Genomic DNA, 25,536 nt, shown 5'->3' with positions numbered 1-25,536 from the left:
GTAGAGATGTTTCAGTGCCTGCAAGCATTGCTTGCTTCAAAATACAAGGCCAACTTCAACATCCAGTGGATAAGCAGAGTGTATGGGTGCATTTCTGTCCTTTTGCTTGCAACAACCTGTAACTTCCAGCATTAAGGTGTCCTTTCTCTTAGGTGAGCACCAGCAGGGCTTCCTCTCAAAGCAAGTTGGACTAATTTCACACTAATTTCACCATCTGTCTGAAATGTGCTGACCTGCTGTAGCACAGCAACATTCCTTTGGTTCCCCAGGCTTTAGCAGGTGGAGATGTCCTTGCTGGGGTTTCTCTGAATCTCCCTCGTGTGTTATTTCCCTTCTCTGCCATCCCATCTTTATGGTGGTCTTCTACTATTATTTGCAAGCAGGTTGTCTTACAACTGTTATTGCACCTTTCCATGGCCTCTGTCATCTCTCACAGTTACTGAAATAGTGCTGATTGTGGACTGCTCTCCAGTACAGAAATAGCAAGTTGTTGTAATGTAGGGCATTAAAATTCATAGACTGTAGCCCATCTGTTTCTTGCACTTTCTGGACAGGCCTGTTAACCTTTGAGAGATTTGCTGTTCAGATCTTGCTGTACAATAATAAAAACAGGGAAGTGAAAAGGAGCCCTACTGGGAGAAAGTTTATGTGTTGGGATGATGAACCCATAAAACTCTGTGACTGTTCCAGACTGTGCTCCCAACATGTGTTCCCCCACCTGCTCCCACTCAAGCCAAGTAACTACCTGGGTGATTTAGGTTAAAAGAAAGGCTCTGGCTGTACTGTTGTGCTGCAGGGAGATCAGTTTAACCTCAGTCAGGATGGAGACTTGTGTGCCACCGTGCTAAGCTGCTCCCAGATTTGTGTGATGATGATGATAAATAGCTGTAGGGGTGAGAGGAGGAGGAGGCTCTGCTCAGCAGCACTGATGTGAACACAGCCCAGTGCTGCTCCGGCCAGATGCTCTGGAACTGAGAAACAGTTGCTACAGAATTCACATCTAACCCCACTGCTACAATGCATTTCTTGTGACTTAGATATCACACTTCTTAAATACGAGTATATGTTTTCACAGACAGTTCAGAGTAAATTTCTCTTGTGCTGGTCTCCTGTGAGGTGGAGGGTTACAAAAACACCCAGCCATTGATTAGAACCATAGAATCGTAGAATATCCTGACTTGTATGGGACCCACAAGGATCACTGAGGCCCAACTCCTGGTCCTGCACTGGACAATCCAAAAAAATCCCACTCCATGCTGGAGAGCGCTGTCCAAACGCTCCTGGAGCTCTGGCAGCCTCGGAGCCGTGCCCATTCCCTGGGGAGCCTGGGCAGTGCCCAGCACCCTCTGCGGGAAGAACCTTTCCCTGAATCCAACCTAAACCTCTCCTGACACAGCTCCGGCCGTCCCCTGGGTCCTGTCACTGTCAGAGCAGAGCTCGGAGCTGCCCTTCTGCTGCCCCTCGGGAGGAGCTGCAGACCCCGATGAGCTCTGCCCTCAGTCTCCGGTTCTCCAGGCTGACCAGACCAAGTGACCTCAGCTGCTTCTCATAGGGCTTCCCCTCTAGACCCTTGTCTTTGCATGTGGAAAGAGGTTTTGTAGGAAAGGGATTTTTCACTTTGCATGTTTCCTGCTGTTGTGGATGGAGAGTTTACACCAGCTTGACTATGTCCCTAACCCACAGAAATGGAGAAGGCAGGACAGATCTGGAAAATGAGAATAAGACACAAGGGCACTTAAAAAAAAAAGCAGAAGCAAATAAACTTTTTTTAGTTACCAGTTAGTGACTTCACAGAGTTAAACTACAATTGTAAATGTATCTCTGAGTGAGGCATAACATGAAAACTCTTCTACTCCTTGAGAAGCATCCACATAAACTTTTGTTGTAACCTGGGGAGAAATGTGGGGAGGTAAAATCCCTCACATTTTTGGAACATCTCTTCTACCTCCCTGACAGCTACTGTGCCCAAAAAGAAAGTCTGGATGAAAGACAAAAAGCACCTCTCTTTCCTTTCCTCTCCTCTCCTTGCCCTCTCTCCCTTTGTGATTCTCATTGGATAGATAATATCAGGAAATCCAGGAAGGTATTTTTAGCCTCAGCCAATGGAGAATTTAGGGCAGAAATGATGTTGACATTAATCACAGCAGTGATGAAATTCCACTTCAAAATATATGAATGTGGCAAGGTTTTCCCTGTGTCCTACTAATGAACAGAAGATCCTGCTGTTGCCAAACCACAGGATGTTTTGCTCACGCAGAGGAGTCACAGAATGAGCCTCTTACTTTTCTGCCATGTAGAAATGAGCATTGTAAGAGGAACTTCATTCCATTCCTCTGCTTCTGCAGTGAAGATTTCTGCAGTGCCGTGCTGGTGGAGGCTGCTGGAGTTGGTGTGCTCACAGGTAATCCAAGACCATAGCTATAAGGTTAAAGGATAAAGAGACAGTGCCAGGAACCAAATTGTATGCTGGCTCTGTGGAGGAAGGGACAGGACATTTGATTCTCTCTTCTATACTCTAATGGGGCCAAACATTGTTACAGCCATCCTTAGCATGACTCTTGGGGTCACAGAGAGATTTGGGAGCAGCAGCAGCAGCCCCCTCTGACACTACAGGGACAGTTAAACCTTACCAGCTGCTGAATCAGATAAATATTTGGAAGAGGAGAGCAGACCAAGTACAAATAGTCTCAGCAACTTTCTTGGACATTGCAGGCTTTATGGATGCTGTTGAGCCCACAGGAAATTCCTCTAGCCTAGGCTCCAAAACCTGGTTAGATATAGGAAAACACAAGCAATCTTCTCAGAAATTGAGAGGTAATAGCTACAGAAATAAAGGGAATTCCCAATTAAATGGCTTTTTACCCTTTGCAACATCCTGCCGATAACTGAAGCAGAGATGCTAAGATTGAGAGGCCCTTGAGTGTATCTCTGTAGATAAATCCAGGTCTGGAATTTTTGTACAATGGCCTTTTCATGGTTCTTGGAGTACATATCCTCACCAATATGCCTCTCCCACACTGAGTTCTCTGGCAAAGGTCAGGTGTGATTACTGACATACGAACATGCATTTATTTCTCAAGCCATTGCGTCTTTTTTCCTTGCCTCTGACACAATCTCAGTGTAGCTTAATTTTCCTATCAATTTGCTTTTTAAACCTTCCCCAGTATTCTCTGTGGAAACTCAAAATATGTGAGTGTGTGTGCATTTGTTGATATATCAGCATAATCATTCTGTAATGTGCTACAGCTCCAAGTATCTGCATTCTGTCAGGAGCTGCTTTACGAACAGCACGTGCCTTAGCACCTCTTGCAGAATATAAACAGAGAGAAAGAATTTGCAGAATTTGGCCAAAGATTTCTCACCATTTTGGCTACCAGATCTGTTGTCTCCTTGCTGCTTATTCCACAGCAGATGTTGTACAACAGGTTTTAGAATCACAGAATGGTTTGGGTTGGGAGGGACCTTTAAAGGTCATCTTGGCCATCCCCCGTGCAATGATTGGGGACATCTTCAACTAGATCAGGTTGGTCAAAACCCTGCCCAGCGTGGCCTTGAATGTTTGCAGGGACCTCTCTGGGCAACGTGTTCTGGTGCCTCACCACCCTCATTGTAAAAAGTGTCTTCAGCTCTGTCTAGTGTGATCTGGATAGTTCTAGCCTGATGGTGAGAGACTAATGCTGCCACGGGAAGAGGAGGGCAAGGGTTCTCCTTTGGATCAGCTACTATGGATGAAGGTCACTGCTGCACATCTCAGGAGTCTCACAGGATCATGCAGAAGTGTTGCTGTCCAGAATGACACCCCAGAGCTTGTTAAAACAGATGGCCATGTCCAGGGCTGCTGACAGACTGACAGGCCACCTCGTTAGTGTTCTGCAAGAGTCCTGCTAATTGCTCTGAGAAAATACAGATCTGCTGCCTACGGAAATTGTTCTGTGGAGCCAAATTTGGGAGCATTGGGTGGTGTTAAACTTTGTGATATAATAGGATACCTAAGTGTAAGAACAAGCAGAGCTTCTTTCTTGACAGAATAAAAATAGTCAGGAGTGGAAAGGGAAAGGCTGTGATGAGCACATGCTGCTGAACAGCTCTGCCTGGCCAGAAACTGCTCTGCATCAAATGTAAGGGTGGCATGTCCATGCTCAAAAACTGTCCACCACAACAGACCTAGCACAGAAACTGAATGTTCCCCCAGAAGATGATTATTGCAGGCTGAGGTGACAATGTGCCGTGGTCAAGGCACATATTTAAGCAAAGCTCAGAGGGCAGCTCTGTGCCTTGAACCTGATTTCTGAAAGAACCAAGGCTGAGATAAGGGTAATGAATTTGGATACTGTTAAGACTTTAATAGAAGAACAATTATTGGCCTTGCCAACTGAATATTTGCTCTCATATCTGTATGGAATTAATCTTTGCAGTGTTATTTTTTCTTTCCCCTTGAATTTCTTATGCCAGAGGAGTAGAAGCCAAGGACATGGCTGATCTTTTTGCCTGATGAAACCCATCCTGCTCCCTTGTCATGCTGCAAATGAAGAGACCCTATTGTTTGTAAATTAAGACCTTTCTGATTATTGATAAATAACCTCTGGATGGGAAATATGACACATGCTGGCTGGAAGAACAGGGCTCTGTAATAGTAATATTGCCTAGAAATTACAGCCCACGTAGTTTAAGAATTATTCAGGATAATTACGTTAATGGTGCCAGAGAAATGAAAAGGAACGCTTTCCGTTCTACCTATTAACAAACTCTGCTGGCCTTAAATTGTTCCTGAGAAGAGCCTGAAAATGGCTGAAATCATCAAAATAATTACAAAGCAGCAGTTGGGGTAGAGGGGTGAGCTGGGAGAGGTCCTGGCTGTGGCTTTTTGGCTGACAGGTAAACACTGCTGCAGCTTTTGTGGGGAAAGGAGCACAGCACAGAGCTTTTGGGTTGGGAACACTGCCATCTGCATATGGGCTCAGGGAGTCTGCAGGTTTGGACCCTAAGGAGAAAAGAGCCTTAGGAGAAGGCTGCTCTCAGTGTAGATGTTGCACATCAATGTGTGCATAGGTAAGCGTGAGCCTGCTGTTGTTCTGGCATGCTGGGTACCTCCATCCTCCACCCTCCCTTGCCTACAGCTCTCCTGAGCCTGTGCAGTGGAAGGTGCCTTTGGTGATGACTTTTTGCCACTTTGATCCTTCTCTCATAGCAGCAGCAGAGATATGAATGTTTCTGAACTCCAGACCCTGAGCAGCAGCTCTCTGAATCTGGCCTCTCATAAAAGCTCAATCCTTCACTTGAACTCACGTTGTGTTTTTGGCCTTGTGCAAGCAACGCTGACTCCTGCCCTAACCTGCTGTTGCCCAGCTCACCTGTAACATTACCATGAAACCAGGACCTTTCTGTTGTGTTTCCTTTGATTTGTTTATGTTATTGTACTGTTTGCAAAGCCTGGGATGAATAGAAAGGGAAAATTTAGTACTCAGGTCTAAATAACTCAGTGTTGTGTGAGTCAAGGTCTCCAGGGTCGCCTCTGCTGTTCCTGGAGTTTCTCACCTGCATGAAATTCAGAGCATCCTTGGAACGCCTGTCTACGAGAGCAGCTCTGCCCCTCTTCAGTCTCCAAGAATTAGCAGATCTTGCATCTCATGACTGACCCTATATTTATGCTTCTTCCTAGAATGTAGCCACATTTATCTCCTGTGAAGAAACTGGGGCAGTGGGTGAGGATGTAAGGGGATGTGGGCACTGCAGGTCTGGCTGCTTCCAGCACACGGTCTTGTACACACACACATTTCATTTTCTCCCATTTCCTTTTCACCTGTCTGACAAGTCCATCTCAGCCCTGTGTGATTACTTGATGACCTGTGTGCCTTCAGCACTCCCAGCACTTAAACAGGATTTTGCTCCCTGCCATCAAGTCAGACCTTCACTCCCTGCACACACACACAGGGCAGGGTTTTCTCCCTTCACTGAAGCATTCCGCCCCTACAAATACTGCCACTACCTACAAAAGTTTGGGGAACCCCCTCCATGTCTCATTACACTGCCCTTCATCCTCTCGGGGTGCTCAGGGCTGGGTGAATCCATCAGGAATGCCAATAGCTGCCTTCCCTCAGCTTGCTGTTCCTGACCCAAAATAGTTAACTTTCTAATCCATCAGCTCCCTCGATTCTGCGTTTAAGGAGATGGAGCTGAAATGAGTCTTGGCTTCTCCCTTTGCACACAGGTACTCGAGAGATCTCTTAAAAGACTCTTAAAGCTGAGGGCGATTTAAAATAATAATTTGGCGGATGATTTCTTTCAGTTGAGACATTAAAAATACTTAAACATTTATATTTATTCTATTGTGATACTTCAAGAGATTTAATGGATTTTAAAAGAAGCCATTTGGAGGGAAAGCTCAAACCAAGGGATTTCTTAATTATTTCAGATAATAAAATTTTCATTTTGACTTCTTCCTCCACTCCAGGTGCACCCACACCTGCGTTTACGTGCTGATTTTTCTGCATATTTGGTTTGCCCTGAATTTTTTAGGAAGGTTTGGGGAATGCTTGACTGGGTTCCTGGAAATCTGCACAGCATGAAAATCTCAAGTTTCATTTTGTATGCAAATAGGTATTATTTGTTAAATGAAATTAATTATGAATATTGATAATTCAGCATACTAAATAAATTTTAGCTGCTTCGAGAAAATGCTGTCAAAAGTCAGGGCAGGTATAAATGGTAGAGAAGGAACTTTCCTGTCTTTTGTAAATCTCTTCTTTATGTAGAAATTCATGGATTGAGGTGTCTTGGATCTTCTGCACAAAATGGAAGTCCCTACATGTTGCAGTCTCCAGCTGCAAAGATACCGAAGCTTTGAGGGGGGTTAATTTGTTTTCATCTTCACAAAGAGCTCTGGTAGGTTTTTTTAATCCTCATAACCCTGCCAGTTCTGAGGAATAATAGCAGTTAGGCAGATAGTTATGTCGACATCAACTTAAGGTTTATGCTTGCAAGGTTCATATATTTTTGGTAGCGCTGGCACTAATACAAATGATAGCTCAATAACAGAAAAATAGAACAGTCCCTGAGCCACAGTTCTGATGCTTGAAGCGTCTTTAAACCCTGCACCCAAATGAGAAAGAGATAAAAACAACCTACTCAAAGTGGCTTAGCTTGAAGGAGCATTTTATGTGTTACTTGATGGCAAAATAGTGAGGCATTAATGCAGTTTACAGTAAGACACCCCTGAAGTTATCAGTGAGGTTGGTGTGATGCCTGACAGATTTAATGTAAATATTTATAGACTTGGCCTACTAATTATGCCAGTGGAAAAAATGCAGTATTAATGCTGTCAGCTCCCCATGTCTCTACCTGCCAGCGTGCTGCTAGCTTGCATAAATATTCTGAAGATAGAAAGTACATCACATAAACAGAAGAGATCATTTAGATTTTTAATAAGGGATTAAGTTATCTCCAGCAGCGGTTTCCAGCCTGTGGTCCACAGACATATGGGAGGCCTGGGGACTCTTCCCAAGGGAAAAATGACAAGTAAGGAGAGGTTTTTGTAAGGTACATAGGAATCTCTCTCTGTGAAATGATTACAGGGCTATGCACCACCTTTGTCAAATATTTAGGGGTCCACACAGTGAGAAAAATTTGAAACCCACTGATTTACTGTATTTGTGTAAAGAACTGAGTAATCTCAAAGTGCTGTACTGCCACGTTTTAAATGATTTGACTAATGATCCTGCCACAGCCAGGCTGCCATAAAAAGTCCTGGGCCACAAAGCACTAAAGCATGTGCTTAACTCAAAACACACGGTGATCCACTGAAGTTACAGCCTGTCCCATCCATAACTGGTTTGCTGAATAAAGACCATGGGGAAATTTGAGACAGAAGGCACGGACTGCTATCATCTTGCAAACAGCCCTGCAGATGCCCGATTATCTTGTACAACTGAAAATCTAATTATGTGAGTCTGCAGTTCGTATTTTTCTGTTTCAGCCTATTTATACCAAGAGACTCTGAAGGTGTTAGGCGCCTTTGGTTTCAGCTGTTACTGGTTGCCAACCCAAAGAGTATTATCATGGCTGTGGCAGCTCGTTGAGGAGACTCTCAGCTGCATGGACAGTTCTTCTGATATGTGATCCACAGGCCTGTGGTTTCTGCTCTGGCACAAACTGACTTGTCACAAGCTGTGCAAATAGATGTGAAATGCTATCACCAGGGGTTGTGTGTGTGTGCTTGCCTTTTGTTTGAAACTCTTGCAAACTGAGGCAGGATGAACGTGTGGTTTCATCCTGTGCTGTCTTCTGCAAAATAGCATCATAGTCTGGATCTATCCCCGCTGATTTCAGCTTGGGGGGCTGGTCCAGGCTGCCCACATCTGGCCTGTGCATGTGGGCAGTACTGCTGACCAACGTGTGGCTCTGTGCAGGAGGAACAAAAGAGCATTTTGGTAGCAGGAAAAAGTGCAGGTGAGAGCCACGCATGGTGTGGCCACAGCAGCTCTCACGAGAGGTTGGATGGATGAACTGCAGGCTTTCCATAGGGGCATCCCAGTGGGGGTTTGGAGGATCTCACTGCTGGTGGGCGAAAGGCAGATCTCGCATTCCTGTGGGTGACTGAGTCCTTGCCATGGACTGAGGCCACAGCCCATGAAAGGCAGCAGACTTCCTCTGCCTTCAAAGAGCACTGCATCAGGGCTCTCATTGCTTCTTGTCACCACTGCATTTATCCCTTGTAAACACTTCACCTGCCCACCACGCCACTGCAAACCACAGAACAGAATAACCCCAGAGAAGTGGAGTGCACGGTTTGAAAAGGAACATTAGGAGGGAAAAATATCTCTCTCTCTCTTTAAACTGTCTCTTTTCTATATTGTTACCTTGACAACTCTGCTGCTGTGTTTCATCTTTGGTGGGACTTAGCTGTGGTGGAATCAGGGGGACATCCATGTGCGTTTCCACATCTACTCCAGCTCTGCTTCACAGGCACATGCCAGGCACAGGGCATCCCCAGCTGCAGAGCCCACGGTCGCTGCCTTGACCCATGGTGCTGCCTGGAAATGATTACAGATATTAAGAACTGGGACCCGTTCTGATTAAAGGTATAATATTATATCTTCTGTTTCTTTTCCTTAAGCCAGTGCCAGAGCGGTGTTAATGCTCTTTAAAAAGAGATGCAAGGTGCTTAAAATATTTTGGGTTATAAGGGTTAGGACAGCTGGAAAGCAGAGAGGGATGAAAGTACTCAAAAATAGTTGTATTATTTTTAGTATAACCAGATACAGGAGTATGTGTCAAGATTAGGATACAGTTCTGATGTGTTGAACTGAGTCTAGAGATGCTAAAAATATGCTTTCTTTTCTCACAGTTTTGGAAGAGACAGAGGCAAAGGTAAGAGGAGAGTAGTGGTGAACTGAAATTTTAATTCCTGTGCTTCCTTGCTTGTTGGGGTTTAGCAAAGCCAGCTGTTAACCTGGGCACCCATGATCCACTGACACTGGCAAAGCACGGGAGGCAGGGCGAGGTGTTGTCCGTGGGAATGGGATCCCTCCCACCCCATTTTTCCTTCTCCCAAAGAAAATCTCCACCAACATAATCCTTTTTTATTCTTTTTAACTGAAATGGCTGGCTCTGGAGCAGCCAAGGCAAGGCAGGCAGGCTCCGGGGCTGGGTGCGGACGGGGGTGTCTGTGTCGGAATGTGTGCAGGCAGAAGGGGGCTTTTAATGCAAAACACATGTGTTTTCAATTGCTTGCTGGAGCCAGCCCAGTAGCTGTAACTTGGCCTGACAAAGCCTTATTGAAGTACAGACAGTGTGGTTTCAAAGCAGTTAGAAAAAGAACGAGAATGCTGTTCAGGAAATTCTTCAGGCATGGGCAGGGACTTGGCTGCAGTTCTGCTGTTGGAAAATCTGACAGGGGCAGCTCATGAGCACAGGCCAGGCCTCGTGCTGCTCCAGACACTGAGCTGCATCTTCCCCAGCCTCCTGCACCCTCCGGGCGTTCATCCATCGCCGAGGGAAAGGTAAGAGCTGCCCTGCTCCGTCCCGTCGCGTGGATTTGCCTTCCTTTTGTGCCTCTGCAAAGGGGCTTCTGCTTTCAGGCTGCTGCTTAGAGCAAAAAAAAAAAAGTCAAGAATGGGAAGTTGTGGCATATTTGCGAAGGTTTGGGAGCAGTCTGAGGCTGGGTGGTGGTTTCTGGCTAAATTTGTGTCGATAGTAAAGCTGCAGGCAAAGCAACGCCTGTGCCGCGTCTCTGGCTGAGGGAATGCTGCACCCAAATAATCCCCAACTTTTTCATTTTGGGGAGTAAGTACATGTGTAACCTGAAGCTACTGAAAGGTTGGCTCTGGACCACGTGTCACTCAGAGATTCGGATGAAAAATGCAACTCAGTCACAGTAAATACATTTATAAGTGCATTGTATTGTAGTTGTTTAATGAGTTGAAAGCACGTTTGTCTGGGGGTTGTTTGCCAGTTCCTGGTACAGAGAGCTTGTGAAGAGAGGCAGTAACTCAGTAATAATCATTGCTTTGTGATTTTTCTGCATATTTTTTTCCTGTATTTTATAAAGCATGAGTGAACTGCAACAGACAGCATGGTCAGGAGCCACGTAGGGCAGATTAGAAGGAAAACCATTAATTTAGGGGCTGTTCTATCTGCAACTTCTCTTCCAATTTGCGTTTCTTTCCCCAAATAACTGAAGAAACATTTATGATGAAAAGCTCGCTCTCTCTTTAGGGACCTGCCAGATTTAGGCAATGTTCTCTCATCCTTTTAGTTGCAGCATTAAAGCTTGTCTTGCCTTAGCAGAGATATCAGCACCTTATATGGCAGGCTTGGGCTTGGGATTCGGGAGCGCGCGTTCGTCAAGGGATGGAGGTGTCAGGAGGAGTCCGCCTTGCGTGGCTTCACAAACTTCCCTGCCTCTGCCTTGGCTTTTCAGAGCAATGTTATTTGATGTGTTGAAAGTGCTTTTTAGCTGTGTTTTGTGGTGGTGGTGTTGGTTTTTTTTTCTTCAGCAAGGAATGAATTAAGGATATTAAATCATACAGTGGGACGGTGCGAAGAATCTCCGACCGGTTCATGGGAGCAGGCTCACGGTTTGCTTTGCCTGCATCCAGCAGGGCTGCACACACAGGGCTCAAACAGCCACTCATCTTGGCAACCCAGAAATTCAGGGACAAGGGGAGGTTTCCCACCAAAGTTTGACAGCCCCAGAATGTGGCAGGACCAGAGCTGTCTCCCAGTAACGCTGCTGAAGAGTGTTAAGTTGGTTTGAGTCCACTGGAGTTTGGAGTGCAGGAAGGGCATCCTACAGGAGACATGGATGTCCTGGGGCTTCCTGTAGGCTGGTGGGGGCAAAAGGAATGAGAGGAAGGACCGAGATGAGCTGTGGAAGGGGGAGGCATATGATGAAAATGAAGAGGCTTGATAAGCTCAGAATTTGCTTTGCATAAAATACACCTGCTGGGAAAATACTGTGTTAAATAAAGGTCTTATGTGATCTGGAACTTCGTGAGCCTTCACAGGCTGCCATCTTACCCTGCAGACTTGGAGCTCTATTGCTTTTGTCAGCAGCTAACTTAGACAACCAGTCAGCCTATTATCTTCTTCACTGCTAGTTATAAGCTTATTTAAAAATAAAATAAAACTCAAGTTCCTGCCTCTGCTCATGCAGCATCCCACCTCCCAAATCTGACTGTCAGTGTTGAAGAGGTAGAGATATGAAGAGGCTGGAATGTGTCCATCTTAGCCAGCAGCAGCCAGGGCCATGGGAGTTGGTGTTTCCTCCCTAACTTTGGCAGCTCCTCCTGAGCCTCCTCAGTGACCTTTGTGCAGCTCCACCTGGGTCAAGCATTCAAGCTTTGACTCCAGCAGGACTGAAGAATGTGTGCGTGTGTGGGCAGAGTGGAGAGAACCTCTTGATTTTGGAAGCAGATAGATAGGAGAGCCATTAGCATACCCTAAATATGGGTATCCCTTCTCCCGGTCCTTCCCAGGAGCAAACCAGAGAGCAAGTGAGTCTGGGCTAAAGAACAAATGGATTAGCACAGAAGGCACATCATGTGGAGGGAAGATGGTAGAGGGACGATGCAGCAGAATAAATTTTAACTTGTGAGCAGGATCACTGCAGAAACTGCACTCTGGATCCTGGCACATGCTTAAGCCCACAGTTCTCCATTTGTGCCATGCTGGTTGGGTTCCAGCCGTATAAATCCACATTACAATCCTGCTTTGCACATTCCTACAAGCCACAGCTCTTTCTTGGTGCTGTGGGGTGAGAGTGTGTTGGGGCAGGAGTCTGCAAAGTGTCACCTCCTGTGGCTTGCTTTCTGATTCGAGCTCAGTTGATTATATCCCTCTCGCTGTCCCCACAGCCTCCTGCAGTCACACCTGCTGCTGGCTATTTCGGTGTAGTTCTCATATTTGTTCATCCTGCTTTGAGACACTCTGGTGGGAAAGAGCTTTTCTAAACTTGGCACCGATGGACAGAGGCTTGTGAGTGCTTCACAACATCTGAGTGGTGCAAAGGAAGCAGCGTGTGAATGCAGCAAAGCTGGTGTGGTGTTTGCATGCAGCGTGAATTTATCGCCACAAATCGTGGGGCATTTTGTGAAAGACATTCTCTGTTGACTAGCTTGATATGTAAAAGGACTCACTGCAGAGACTTTCTTCCTTGCTAGCTTTCCATTTTCTTCTTAATTCTGAAAAAAGTATTGAGACAAGGTGACTATCAGCTAAAAAGTGTAAAATTTAGAAGGGACTGTCGTAAATAGGAAGCAGATGTGTTTCTGTTCTTCTCAGAGAAGAGAAGCAGTAGTGACACCACATTGCTCACAGACTCTTGCAGCATAATAAAATAGCACTTTTAGCTTAGGAAATAGTATTCAGAGATGGAGCTGCCTATTACTTTGGTTAGTTCTGGCAAATGCTAACAGGTTTAGAGTTTTACTGTGAGTGCTCCTTGAATGCAGAGAAGGGGCAGGACAGTCCCACGTTCAGCTTTTGGTTGAGTCCATCTGCTCCAAGCTATTGGTTTATAAACTGAGGTTCTTGCATTGCACTTATCCTCAAGCACATTTGTTGTCAAAATGCTGCCAGCCCAAACAGCTGGGGAAATTATGAGAGCTTTCAAGATGTTAGAGGTGGGGAGTAGCCTGGAGCATTGAGGGATCTCAATGAGATGCTTTACCAGGAGATGAATCCCCAAGGTCTCCCCAGCTGCCTGTGCTGAGTCCAACTTGCACAAGATAGGAGAGGGAAGAGAGATGTTTTCCAGTGGACTGGGCAGAGTATGCCCTGATAGAGTACAGATCAAAAAAAGCTTGTTGATGTGCTTATGTTTGCCAGAATCAGGCCAGATGTTTGAATAACACTGCATGTGGTGTACCCCACTGATAGAAACTACTCATAAAAGAAAAGAACATTCCTTAGGATGTTTCTTTTTACGTTTTGTCCCTCTGGCCATGTATCAGATAGCAGTGATACCCGAGAAATGAGCACTGCGTGGTGATGGTGTTCCCAACTCATGGAAGAGCTGCTCCCCATATGGAGGGATAGGCACTGTTGACAGAAAAGAGGGACAAGCAGAGAGCAAATAATTTGAGCTTTGGGGACACCAATAACAGTCACAGAGGCCAAGTTCATGGCTTAGATGGTCCTGGAGAAAAGTGCTGTAACTATCCCAGCAAGTATTTCATCCTGGGGACTGTTCCCCAGTACTCAGCCCTTGCTGAGTTGAGCCATGCTGCAAGTGAGAAGTCATTTTCCAGAGCCTGATCCTTTTTATGGGGACCCAGGCTGTGGTCTGACCCATGTGAAGGGCCATAAATCAATTTTGGGTCGTGCTTCTGGTGGATTAACAGACCTGGGGGTGTCAAACTTGAGAGAGTTTTATGGGGAGCAGAGACGCAAAATGTCTTGTTGATAGATGGCTCCAAACACTCTTCTTCATGCCAGGTTTTGTTCTCAGTCACGCTCCAGAAATGTCTGTTCTTTTGAACCTGGTGGATACTGTGCACTTAAAAGACAGAGAAATTAAAGAGGATGAATCTGCAGAGGATTTGCAGCTGGTGAATACAAGTACAGTGCCTTCCAGTGATATGGCAGAGAGCACCTCTGAAGGTTTTTAGAGCTTTTTTTTTCCCCCTCATTTCAGCCCGAAAGAAAAGGTTTTTATTTCAGAAAACAAAGAGAAGGAGAAGAGGATGTTGGTGATAGGGACACAAAGAGAGGACAGACATGGGAGATGTAGGTCCAAGACATGAGGGAATTTGAACCCCTCTCTCATCTCTGGATATGTGTTCCCATCACCGTGCTTCAGGTCAGCTTGGGGTCAGATGCTCCTGCTTTTTCTGATGAGGCTGTAACACCTCAGTTATGTGCAGGCAGGCAGGGAGGGGAGATGCTGTGTTGGCTGTGCAAGGCTCAGGGCCGTTCCTGCTGCAGTGAGCTGATTCCATGAGCTCCAGGACATTTCCAGCAGCAAATTTCAAGAGGCCCCATAAGACAGAAGCTGCCTTCCCGGATTGCATCCTCTTTCAGCTTGAAATTGTTCTATTACTAAACACACATCATTCAAGTGCTGATCAAAGAGACCCCCGCAGCAGAAAAGCATTATTGATTCCTTATGTAATACCTCACCCTACTCATGGCCCTCACTGAGCCTACAAAGGCAGCGGGGCCAGGCAACGTTACAGTGCCAGTGTTTGTGTGGGAAAGGTGTTAATTCATCCCTGTGCATGTAACACTTTTCTGCCTGAGGAATTGTTAAATGTGCGTTGCACACCCTGAGTGAGGAACTTGCTGCCAGGGCAGAAGGACGTGGTAGAAGGAGGGAGAGAGGCATGGAGCAAAGATTTGCCCTAAATGGTGAGGTCTGGCTTGAGCTTTGAAAGCTCAGAGCCAGTTCTGCTTTCTGGTGCCGTTCAGCTGAGCCTGGTTTCAACTCTGCTGAAGGAAAGCGCTGAAGCTTCTTTGCAGGAGCACTCTGCCAGCAGCCTGTGCGGATCAGCGGGCGGGGTGACAGGGCTCTTCCAATGCTCTTAAAAAACCAAATCTTTCTTGTCATGGGCTGTATCTCTAAGGTATGCTAAAGCAAAAGGATGAATAGCTTTTCTAAGTGGACTGGATTTTGTCTCAGGCCCTGTTTGCAGTGTTGGTGTATATAAGGACTCTGTGTGCAGCTCTTGTGCGAAAACTTACTACTTCTTTTTTTTTTTTTTGTGCAGTACCAAGAAATCCTTGGAGAAGTACCCAAGTTCCAGGCTGTACTTTTGTAGTCATGGTCATGTTGTCTGTGGCTAAATTGCAAAGATTTGGCAGCTGCATTTTTTTCTGTTGTAGGTAGGATTGTCCATGCGCTGGTGGTGATCCAGTGCTGTGCACTTGTGTCTCTAAGCCCTCTCAGGTCAGGAAGGCACTTTGAAGTTTGACCTTTGGAAGGTGTGCTTCTTTTCCAATTTCTGTATTTGTTTCAGTATTATCTTTTCTCCACTGTCTCAGAATTAAGTGGTGGTTTCTAATATTTTCCTAAGGAAGAAGCAAAAAATCCTATTAAGCAGCAGCAGCCTTTCCCCTTAGTTCAGTAATTGAAAGGGGGGAGGTGTCACCAGCAAGTGCAGCCACTGGATATTCTTTCACAGCAGTACTTTTTTCTTCTGGTGCCTTAATTTTTTTTACTGTTTGAGTCAGGAAAAGTTGCCAAAATGTTGATTATGACTAGCATACTTCTCCCTCCCACACAGTACAGATTATTGATAGTGGATAGCTGGTTCCAAGTGTGGTTGCCTTGCAGACCTTCTTATTCTGCTTATTTAACACACCTCAGCACTCTGTGTCCATCATTCTGTCTTCTCTTCCTGGAGAACTACAGACATGAGCAATTTTTTTGGCAGTATTTACATTTTGGGGGGAAAAGCTAGCTAGAAACCATATATTGCTTAAGTGTGGCTGTGTGAGAGTTTGTATATAAAGAACATGCTATCTACAATTGCCATGTTATTTTGTTGCTGTGAATTTATACTGTATTACTGAGTATTGCTTGTCACACCTGCTGTAGTACTTTAGTTGCTCTATCTCTGTTAGGGCAGCTGTGAGTTAAATATTTTATCAGAACTAGAGATACTCTCAAAACCAGGCTACTGTATGGATGCAAGTTGCTCTTTGTGGTTGTGTTCTGTTGCTATAAATTCTTTTGATGTTTGTAAAGTTTTGCCCCAGCTGGATATGCTATTTTCTCCATCCTAGAAATTGCAAGTAAAGAAAAAAAGCAGTGAGAGCAGCAAAGAGATACAGTGAATAAACAAGTTTTGCAATAAAGGGGTATTTTTAGCTGGGTATTTCATATTGTTTCTCCTTGGTCAAACCTCTTCCATAGTTTGAGAGGGTTAGCAATGCAATTTATTCGTTTTCTCCAAGGGAGAGGCTGCATTTAATATGTGCTCTCCAGGATACCCTGTTAAAATATTAGGCAATAAAATCCTTGACTGTACAGTAGTTGCAGTTATAATTTCCCCCAGGTAGTAGAAACTCTATAATTCATTGTTGTTCACGTTCTCCCTTTGTACAGATTGGCATGGTTGTAGCATGAAAAAAGGTCTGCTTTGCTCCAAGTCCGTGTGTTTGTTGGTGACCCAGCTCCCCTCCGTGACGAGCATCTCATTCCTGCCACTGCCTCATTCCAGACTGGCAGATCACACTCCCACAGGGGAGCTCACACTGTTCCCTCCTGGGATGGAAATTTTGTAATTCACTGCTTACAAACATCAGTGCCAGCAGCCCTGAGGAAGACACTCGTGGCATTGAATCAGTAGTGCAAGAACATGTTTGGTGGCTTCTTACCTGTCTAGAGTCTAAAATGCAAAACATTCAGCAGACTGTGTTACTAGAGATGATCTCCTCAGTCTGTGCATGAGAACAGGCTGAAAACGTAAGAAACTGATCCCTGGGGAAGCCCGTGAAAGTGGCTTTCCTCAACCTGAATATGAAGGGTGAGAACATGAATACTTTCATTCCTGTGGCAGCAAATGCCTCCACAATCCCCTCCTGTGTGCACGCAGCCCCTGAGGGGGTGGCTGTGCTCCAGACCCCTCTCCCAGCTGGTTGGGATGCCCTTTAAAAGGTTTCATCTCTTTGCATCCTTGGCTGCAAAAAATCCCTGACTGCCCTGAGCCAGCTGGGTACCAGGGTGTGGGAGTGGTGCTCGCCATGGGGAACTGTAGGGCACTGCCTGCCTGTCTGCCTCCCTCCCTCCTTCCATGTTGTCCAAGCTTGCTCTCCCACCCGGCATAGATACTTGGGGATAATTGTTTAGGGATGTGGCAGCTGGAGAACTCTGCTTCAGGTTTACTAAACTTAGGCAAGACTGGCGTGTTGGAAGGGGAAAGGCAAACATTTCCCCTTTGCAATTTTTTCTTTGGTTGGCAGGAATGATTTTAGTTGAGATGTTTGGTTTTTTTTAAATGAAACCTCTGAGAAGTCATATTGCATCTTCCAAACAAACTGCTGAACTCAACTGCTTTTACCAAACGCATGCAAAATTTTCCTCTCAGGATCCTTAGAGGCCCTGGAGTGCCTGCCTTGCAAAACCTGGGGCGGTGAAGAGAGTCACTCCAGAGTGATTTCCATAGGATACCTTTAGACAGCGTGCCTACGTGTATTTATAAGTATATTCATACACATTTAGCACATCAGCTTCTCTTTTGGTCTGTTACTGTGCACAGCAAGCAGAAGGAAAAATAACCAAGGTATCCAAAGAGCTGCTGCCCAGCTGGTAAACTCTGAAAAAAACAAAACCCTCCAAGAGGCAGAGACAGGAGCAGTTTTTATCATTGGCTTTCTCCTGCCCCTGAATACACGTGGTTGTCTCTTTGTGGTCATTTCAGATGCCTCAGGAACAGTACGCGCACCGCAGCACCATGCAGACCTCGGAAGGACCCCAGGTATACAAAGTGGGGATTTATGGCTGGAGGAAGAGGTGCCTCTATTTCTTTGTGCTGCTCCTAATGATTTTAATCCTGGTGAACCTTGCTATGACCATCTGGATTCTGAAGGTTATGAACTTCACAATTGTAAGTAGGGGTTACCCTGGAAGGTCTGGGGAAGATGAGGGAGGGTGCTGGTCTTTCTTCTGAGCATGACTTCAGATACGGCTTCAGTAATGGGGTGTTTTGTTGCCATGGACAGTCCTTTTATAGAGAGGAGCAAATGTACCCAATGATCCTCTCTTTCTGCTGGACATTGCCAAGCTGAGGAATCAGCTCAGCATTGCAAATCACATTCCTCTTATCTGCTATATGTGTATATATACATGTATTTATGTAAGCAATATACACCACCCTTTCCCAATTTTCAGTTGTAAAGTGTTTTAAAATTAATGAACTCACTTATTTTGAACTGGAATGGGTTTGAGCCTTTCTTAGACTTTTTCTCCATGACTGGGAAGATAAGAAACTTGATTTGCTTTTTGCTTTGGGAAAGTTCATATTTTTCTGTAACGATGTAGTTCTGGAAGCTTCATGAAATCAAATTTACAGGGTGTCTCCCTGGCTGTGGAACTTAGGTGGAGCATGTCCTTATCCTTGTACTGCTGTGCTCGGTGCATGCCAGTCCTGGAGCAGCTCTCCCTTGCTGCACAGACTCCCTGGCCAGGGTTAGCTTTCCACTTCCAGAGCTTGTGAGCCTTTATATATGGCAAATCCTTGTTTGTCAGTAGGTAATTTGGCAAGGCAGAGTGAAAATGAAATTATCAGTCCCCTCTTCCTCAAAAGTCGTCCTTGCCACCTTGTTCAGATGAGGTTATTAATTTTAAGATTGTTTGAGTCTTCAGGAGAAATCAAGCTTGAGGCTTTAATCCTGGTCTTACTTCCTGAGGGAGCTGTAAAGCTATACTTCCCTAGACAACTTTCAAGGACCTTCCCAGCCACCTCTGATATGAGCAGCATGTGTGAAGTCTTTTGGCATTTCTTTCTCTGCTCTGGTCTTGCGCAGTCCTGAACAGCTGTGGCCAGCATTATGTTATTAATGGGCCATGAGAAGTTGAATAAACAATCTCTGGCTTCCTGTACCCAGCAGATAAAATGCTGTGTCAGGGGAACGTGTAGCGTTCATTTTCTCTAACCAGGTTGCTGTCAAGGTGTGCAGAAGATTGCAGTGCATGTGTGCATAGGGAGCAAGCAATTATGAAGCAGTAATCCACAAAAAGCTCCTGCGAGTGGGCAAAGAGTGGCCAAAGTGGACCAATTAATGCTTAACCAGACCAGTTATTTAATCTTGTGAAATTGATGCCATTTTGATACCCATTTCATGCTGATCTATGGTCTTTAGATTAATGGAGTTGAGAAATAGGTGTTTCTGAGGGGATGGAAGAGTTGGGCATATGCTCCTCATACAGGCAGTGGTGTGGGGCTCAACCCAAGAACAAAACAAAACAATTTCAAGTTATCCCTTTTCAGGAATGCAACTTTATTTCTTTCTAATAACATAACTTCGGTCCCATGGGTTTTTGCTATTTGGTGGTGGTCAGTCAGCTCTCTACAGATTGCTTGGGAAGTCAGGTGAACATCTCTGCTCTTTTCTCCATCACTGCCCTCTCATGATGCACTGCCTTTTGCAGGCCAGGTGCTGGAGTGCCAATCTCCTAGGGATATGTGCAGAAACTTCCCATTTCCAGCAGCTCTCTCCCCCCACCAATAGGATACAGCCTGGCTTTTGGGGGGATGCACTAATCTTCAATTTCTTGTCTGATTCTGTTTCCTTACTTGCCCTCAGATTACTGGGGATTATTCCAGGATAAAGTATATTTGTGTACGGCTTAGTTAATTCATATCTACTGATGCTAGTGGATGATGAGCAGCATTTGGTGATAAAAACACAGGTGGTGGTGCTGAGTCCTGCAGTGGGAGCAGCTTTATGGTTGTAGGCATGGCCACACTGAATGTTTCTGGCACAGCCAACTGGAAATAAATACAAGAACTGGGCATGTAAAATGTGAGTCTTGCCCCAATATGCACCCATTCATCTCCTGATCTCCTGCTGCTCCTGCAGCCTCGCCAGCTGCTTTGGATCCTGCTTTGCAATCCCTCCTGCGCCATTCCCTGAGGCTGAGAAAACCACTTGGCTAAGTGAGTTTTTAGAGGCAGACTTTTATCTCTAAATAACAAATGTAGGGAAATTATCAAATGAGCAGATGCAAATACGGAAAAATCTTTAATTTGTTCCTGTTCTGATAAGAGGAGTTGAGAAGTCCTTCTGGGGCAGAGGAATGATCTGAGTAGTCAGTAAGCAATAGCTGCTGCCTAACAGGTCTGAGTTACCCCAGTGCTTGCAGAGCAGAAAGGAGAGGAAGGTTTGTCTTTCTGTTCTTCTGGAAAATGTATTTCCAGCATCTTCCAACCCCTGAGCTCTCCTTCCAGAGCCTGAGTCTGTTCAACTCCACAGAACAGTCCTGGCGCTTACCAGAATTTAATGATGCTCATTATGGCCAATAAGTGCTCACAGTATTTTAATGAGCCCAGCAAACCTGCTCAAGAAAACTCAGGGGTGTTTTAAATGCTGATAGTGGGGAGTGGAGAGTGGAGAAGGGGAAGGAGATGAAGCAAGACAGTCTCAGGATAAAAAAGCACCTCCTCCTGCTTGCTGTAGCAGCATCCATCCACTCCACTTCCATGTCCAGCCCTGACCTCCCTTTCTCTGCCCTCTGTATGCCCTGCTGGCTTGTGCTCCAGGAGACAACTCCTGTGAAATCAAGCCATAAGCTTCCAATCAGCGGCTTTTAACAAGCTTCACTAATTTATTCTAGGTTTTGCTTTTATTTGAACGTTCAAGGCTCAAACAAATGTATGTGTGGCTATTGCCTGTTACACAGGGCTGTCAAAGCAGTGTCGCACCTGCGTGGGGACAGCTGGTCACTGTCTGCTCTGTCCTCTGGCACAATCATTCACTTCTCATGTACTGTTTGATACTCAATTTAGTTTAAATGCCTTTATCCAGCACAGGCTGTATGAAAAGCAGGCCTAAAGGGGACCTCCAGTGTCATCTGCCTGTCCCACAGCTGGTTCCCATAGCCAGGTCCATTTGCTCTGTTTGTGTACATCAGGGCTGTGCTGCTCTGGGACTGCAGGAAGCTCCGGGCAGGCTACTGCCTCTAAACCCTGCCTGGATTTTTAAGCCAAACCACGGAATGAATCTGGACCAAAGCCACCAATTTGGTTGAAACCCAAATGCACCCTGAAGGTGGCCTAACCTAATTGAGGTAGAAACCTCCATCCAGCACTCAACTTTCCCATGATATATAGGTACAGAGTGCTCTGCTTCATTGAGATCTTGGACAAGCCTGGTAGTAGGTCTGTGGTTTGCACATACTCGAGGAAGTGATGTTAATGCCTGTGGGTTGTGTGTGTGACTGAGCCACTCAGTCTGCAGGTCCCACGCAGGTGATGGCTGCATCCTGCTGTCACATCAATGTGGTTGAGGGCTCAGCCTCCAGCTGTGGCAGTCTAAACCTCCAGCTGTGGTGGTTTAAACCTCCAGCTGTGGTGGTTTAAACCTCCAGCTGTGGTGGTCATAATCTCCAGCTGTGGCAGGCTCAACCTCCAGCTGCACAGTCTGGCTGAGGTGGGCACTGCCCATGCACAGATTTGTAGGTCCCAACTTAATTATAAAGCTGGAATGAGAGCTCTTAACAACCTTCCTCTTTCTGGTCCACCTGCACTAGCAGCCAGTGATGCTTTAGCAGCAGCCTAGCCCGTGACTCTGCATATTAGCACATGCATATTTTACGCTGCACGCCCATGATGTGCTGGGGATCTCTATTTCAGCTATTACTAGTGAGCTTAAAACATTTTTTAAAAAGCTTCCTGTTGTATTAGTTTCTGAGTGTTACGAGAAAAAGATGTGCTTACATAAACAGAGCAAACCAATATCTTTATTTTAAGCAGTCCAAAGCTAGAAAGCTCTGATAATGGGCAATGACAGTGCATTGACCTCTTTCCACAAGGGTAGCGCACAATGCCTGGTATTTTAAATGGGTGTTAGGAGTCTGAAGCACCATCCATTAGTACCCCTTTATAGCCTGTTAGGCAGCAGGCAGAGCTTCAAACAGGGGAGATGAGGACTGTGTCCTGTTGTGGCTGCATTTAAATGTCAAACACCCACCTACTTGTCTGCCAATCAAACCATGTAGGACCTTTTGCTTTTCCTTTGCTCTTTCCTGGTGTTTCTATCCACAGCTCCTGTTTGCTTGTTTTGTATGGATTTGTATGGATTGTATTGTTTTGAGACAGGAGCTGTTTGCGTATGGCATCCTGTAGTCCCATATAGTGGCAGGTTCTACTAGACTTTAAACTGTAATAAATGGGAAAATAATATCTTCCCCCTAATCAGCCTGCAAGGCTTGAAATTCCTGGAGAATTGTCTTCTAAGGATCATCCAAAGTAAAGGCTTCAGATTAATTTTGTAAAGACAGCATTCTGCAGTTTGGTATTCAGGAGTCCCTTCATGAGCCAAACTTAACGTGTTCCTCCAGCCTGGGAGAGCACCCAAATACCTGGAGGTATTTGCAGATGTGTAGCTGTGGTGCTTAGAGACAGGGTTTAGGGCGGACTTGGCGGTGCTGGGTTAGTGGTTGGACTCAGTGATCTTAGAGGTCATTTCTGACCTAAATAATTCTGTGACTCCGTGTCCTGCTTCCGGGCCTGAGCAGGCTGCTTGTGCCATCTGTGTGTGCGCCTCCGAGGGAATGCAGTGTGGGAAGGGGCAGGCAGTGACCCCCTTCCACTTTCCTTGGGGTACAGAGAGGGGGATCTTCCCCTCCTGGCCCAGTCAGGCTCAGGCTGGGGGTCCCTGACCACAGCACGTGCCACCTCTGGGTTCTCCTTCTATAACCACATGGGGTTTGCATCCTTTAGCATGAAGTTCAGCCATATTTTATTACTGTAATTGAACAGGAACAAATTCTTTCAATTGTTCAGATTTTTCCCCTTTTTTTTGCCTCAGGCTGCTTATAGCTGAAGGGGTCTGGTTTAGCATCGTTGAATGAAATGTTGGCAATTTAGAGAGACAAAACACTGCTGTAGATGGCACAAATGCTAAATATCATTATTATCTTGCTTTCTTTATTAAAAGTTGCTAGGAAAAATGAGCTTTTAAAATTTGGTTATGAACAGTTATTTCCAATACAATTACTCCCTCTTGTGTGTAAACTACCTGCCACATTTCAATTACAGGAAACCAGTGGGGTAATAACACAGCAGTAAAGATGGATTGGTGTTAGGAAAGCTCGTTGCCCTAGCAAGCAGGATTCTTCTATTAATGATTTAAAGGAAGAGACTTTGTTCTAATTTCTTTTTTTTTTTTCAAATCAGAGATTGGCTCAGAAGAAAACGACCGTGCTCTTTATATTCCCTTTTCATGATTTCTCTGGGGTCTCTTTAGGTGCAATGGTAAGGCCAGCATGGGAGGGAACTCTGATCAGCGTTTCAGCTTCTGCTTTGTGGTGCAGTTGTAATCACTCAGCTAAAATTGGCTGGAGCTAGAATTAATATTACTATATCCTTATTAAGGAAAGAGTGAAGTTCTCTTTCTCTCCCTCGACCTCTTGCACACACATGCATTACAAAATTGTGCATTTTCCCATCCTAATTCATGTTGCTCTTTCTACAGAACAAGTAATTGTTCTGAGACTGCCTGCATGACCCAAGAGCTTTGTGTATTTCCCTTCTTTCCTCATTCACATGGACTGCATCTTCTGATATAAAGATGTTAATCTCGTAGTGGCCTGACAACACCAGCAGCGCTGTGAGTGATTGTACTATTAAGTGAAGAAGTTCCTATGGGTGAAATCCTTCCTGGCTGGAATTTAGCAGGAATCTTGGCACTGACATCGGTGGATCAAGCTCTCCACCATAATACTTTTTATTTGCACTTTTCTTTACAGTAATTTCTAATTGCTTTCTTCTAGGTTGAGGATAAAATGTGCTATGCTTTTCTTTTACTCTTTTTAGAGATCCGAATTTCATTCCTGGAGGGTTTCTGTTTCTGCATGAAAAGCAACTGGGATTACTTATCTTCTTAAAAAATATATATGTACTTTTTTGCCTTCACTCATTTGGAGTTTAGAATAATATAGTAACTTTTAATGGGATACTGTGTGAAGCTATTGAAAGTTTGACCCCTTCATTGCTGCATTCTCCAGGGCATCAAGGATTTGGTACTGGTGGCTTGTTGAGTTGAAGTGCATCAGTTTCTTCTAGTGTTACACCTTTGAAACATCAGTCTTTCATAATATTTCATTTTTATTATCCTAATAACCACATTTTCTCAGCCAGCACAAGCACATAAGGCTTTCTTCATTCTTGTTACCGAAAAGTGACAAAAGGTCCCCATGTTTTTACCTCTCTGTCTCTACTCTCTGCTGAGCCATTGAGTTTTTCAGAGGGCTGCCATGGCATTGGATATGCTGACAGATAATGCTGTGGGAGCAACAGGAGCAGTGAAATAGTAAGTCCTCTACTTGTGCCACTAACCCAAGCTGCAAATGCTGCACTGCAATCACTTAGGTAATTCTTTGGGTTTTCTCTTTGCTCAAGGCAGTCTGTGGTGTACAGAGTGTTGTGATAGCAGATGGCCCTTTCCCCTCAAATATTTTGGGTTGGGTTTCACGAGGAACTGAGGTTTATGTGACTGTGTTTCCATCTTGATAGACAGGCTTCCAGCTCTCACTTCTCAGGTGTTACTCAAGCCATTTGAACAGAACTACGCATCCGGGAGAAACGAGTATCTCAAACATATTTAGTTACTGCATTTTTCAGAAGCAGAACAAAGAAGTCTTGTTTATTGGTATCTCTACTGCGAAAGAAGCTGCTGCATAAATTCTGTACTTACTACTCACCAGGAGTGAAGGATGTTATAAATGTCCCCATAGCAGAGAAACTTTTTTATTGGTGCTGTTTTCCTACTGGACACCAGAGAATTTAGCCCTGACATCCAAATACTCCAGGACACATCCCTTGGTAATTTGTACTTCTGATTTGGAGGAAACTCAGCAATACCCATGTCCTCATACCTGCAGTTCAGTGCATGTGTGCAGGCAAACCATCATCTGCCACACTTGCTGTATGGGCCAAACTTCCTAGCTAGCAAGCAAGCAAGCTGAGACTCAGTAACTGGTCGTCTGTATATCCACAGCAGGAAAATACCTGATTGCGTTAAAAATACATTGTGTCTTTGTTTGATGTCTCCAAGAACAGAGGGATACAAAAACGCTTCATTTCCACGCATTTCTGCCTGTGAGCACAGAGGGCCCTGTCTGCTGGTGCCCCAGGTCCCTGCTGCGATGGGGGGAGCACGATGGGATGCATTAAGAGCCCGGGAGGAGCTGCTCAGTGTGAGATGGAGCAGCAAGGAGGGCAGGCATGGGCTGTGCAGGGGGCGAGTCATAAACTCTCGATCCCAGATCCTCTCTCCTGCCACCTCCCTCCAGAGCAGATTGTTCTCAGCTTCTCTTTCATCTGAAGAAATAAGATATTTCATATTAGCATTCATCTCAGTTCCAACAAAAGA

General features: G+C 45.2%; 1 protein-coding gene across 6 annotated transcripts in view; it reads left to right on the top strand.

The window, feature by feature from the left end:
- The window catches only part of SGCD (sarcoglycan delta), a 308,053-nt gene that overhangs the window by 167,505 nt on the left and 115,012 nt on the right, over window positions 1-25,536 (top strand). For 2 of the 6 annotated variants that reach the window (XM_039559778.1, XM_019286105.3), the window contains exon 3: window positions 17,862-18,047. In XM_039559778.1, coding sequence (XP_039415712.1) covers window positions 17,862-18,047 — 186 coding nt within the window. Of the gene's footprint in view, window positions 1-8,948; window positions 9,078-9,849; window positions 9,999-17,861; window positions 18,048-25,536 lie in introns of those variants that run through there. The other 4 variants (XM_010399710.4, XM_019286108.3, XM_010399712.4 and 1 more) reach the window with 4 other exon arrangements.

Source organism: Corvus cornix, chromosome 13, assembly GCF_000738735.6.
Source record: "Corvus cornix cornix isolate S_Up_H32 chromosome 13, ASM73873v5, whole genome shotgun sequence".
Lineage (NCBI taxonomy): Eukaryota > Metazoa > Chordata > Aves > Passeriformes > Corvidae > Corvus > Corvus cornix.
This window is presented reverse-complemented; position numbering and strand designations above follow the sequence as displayed.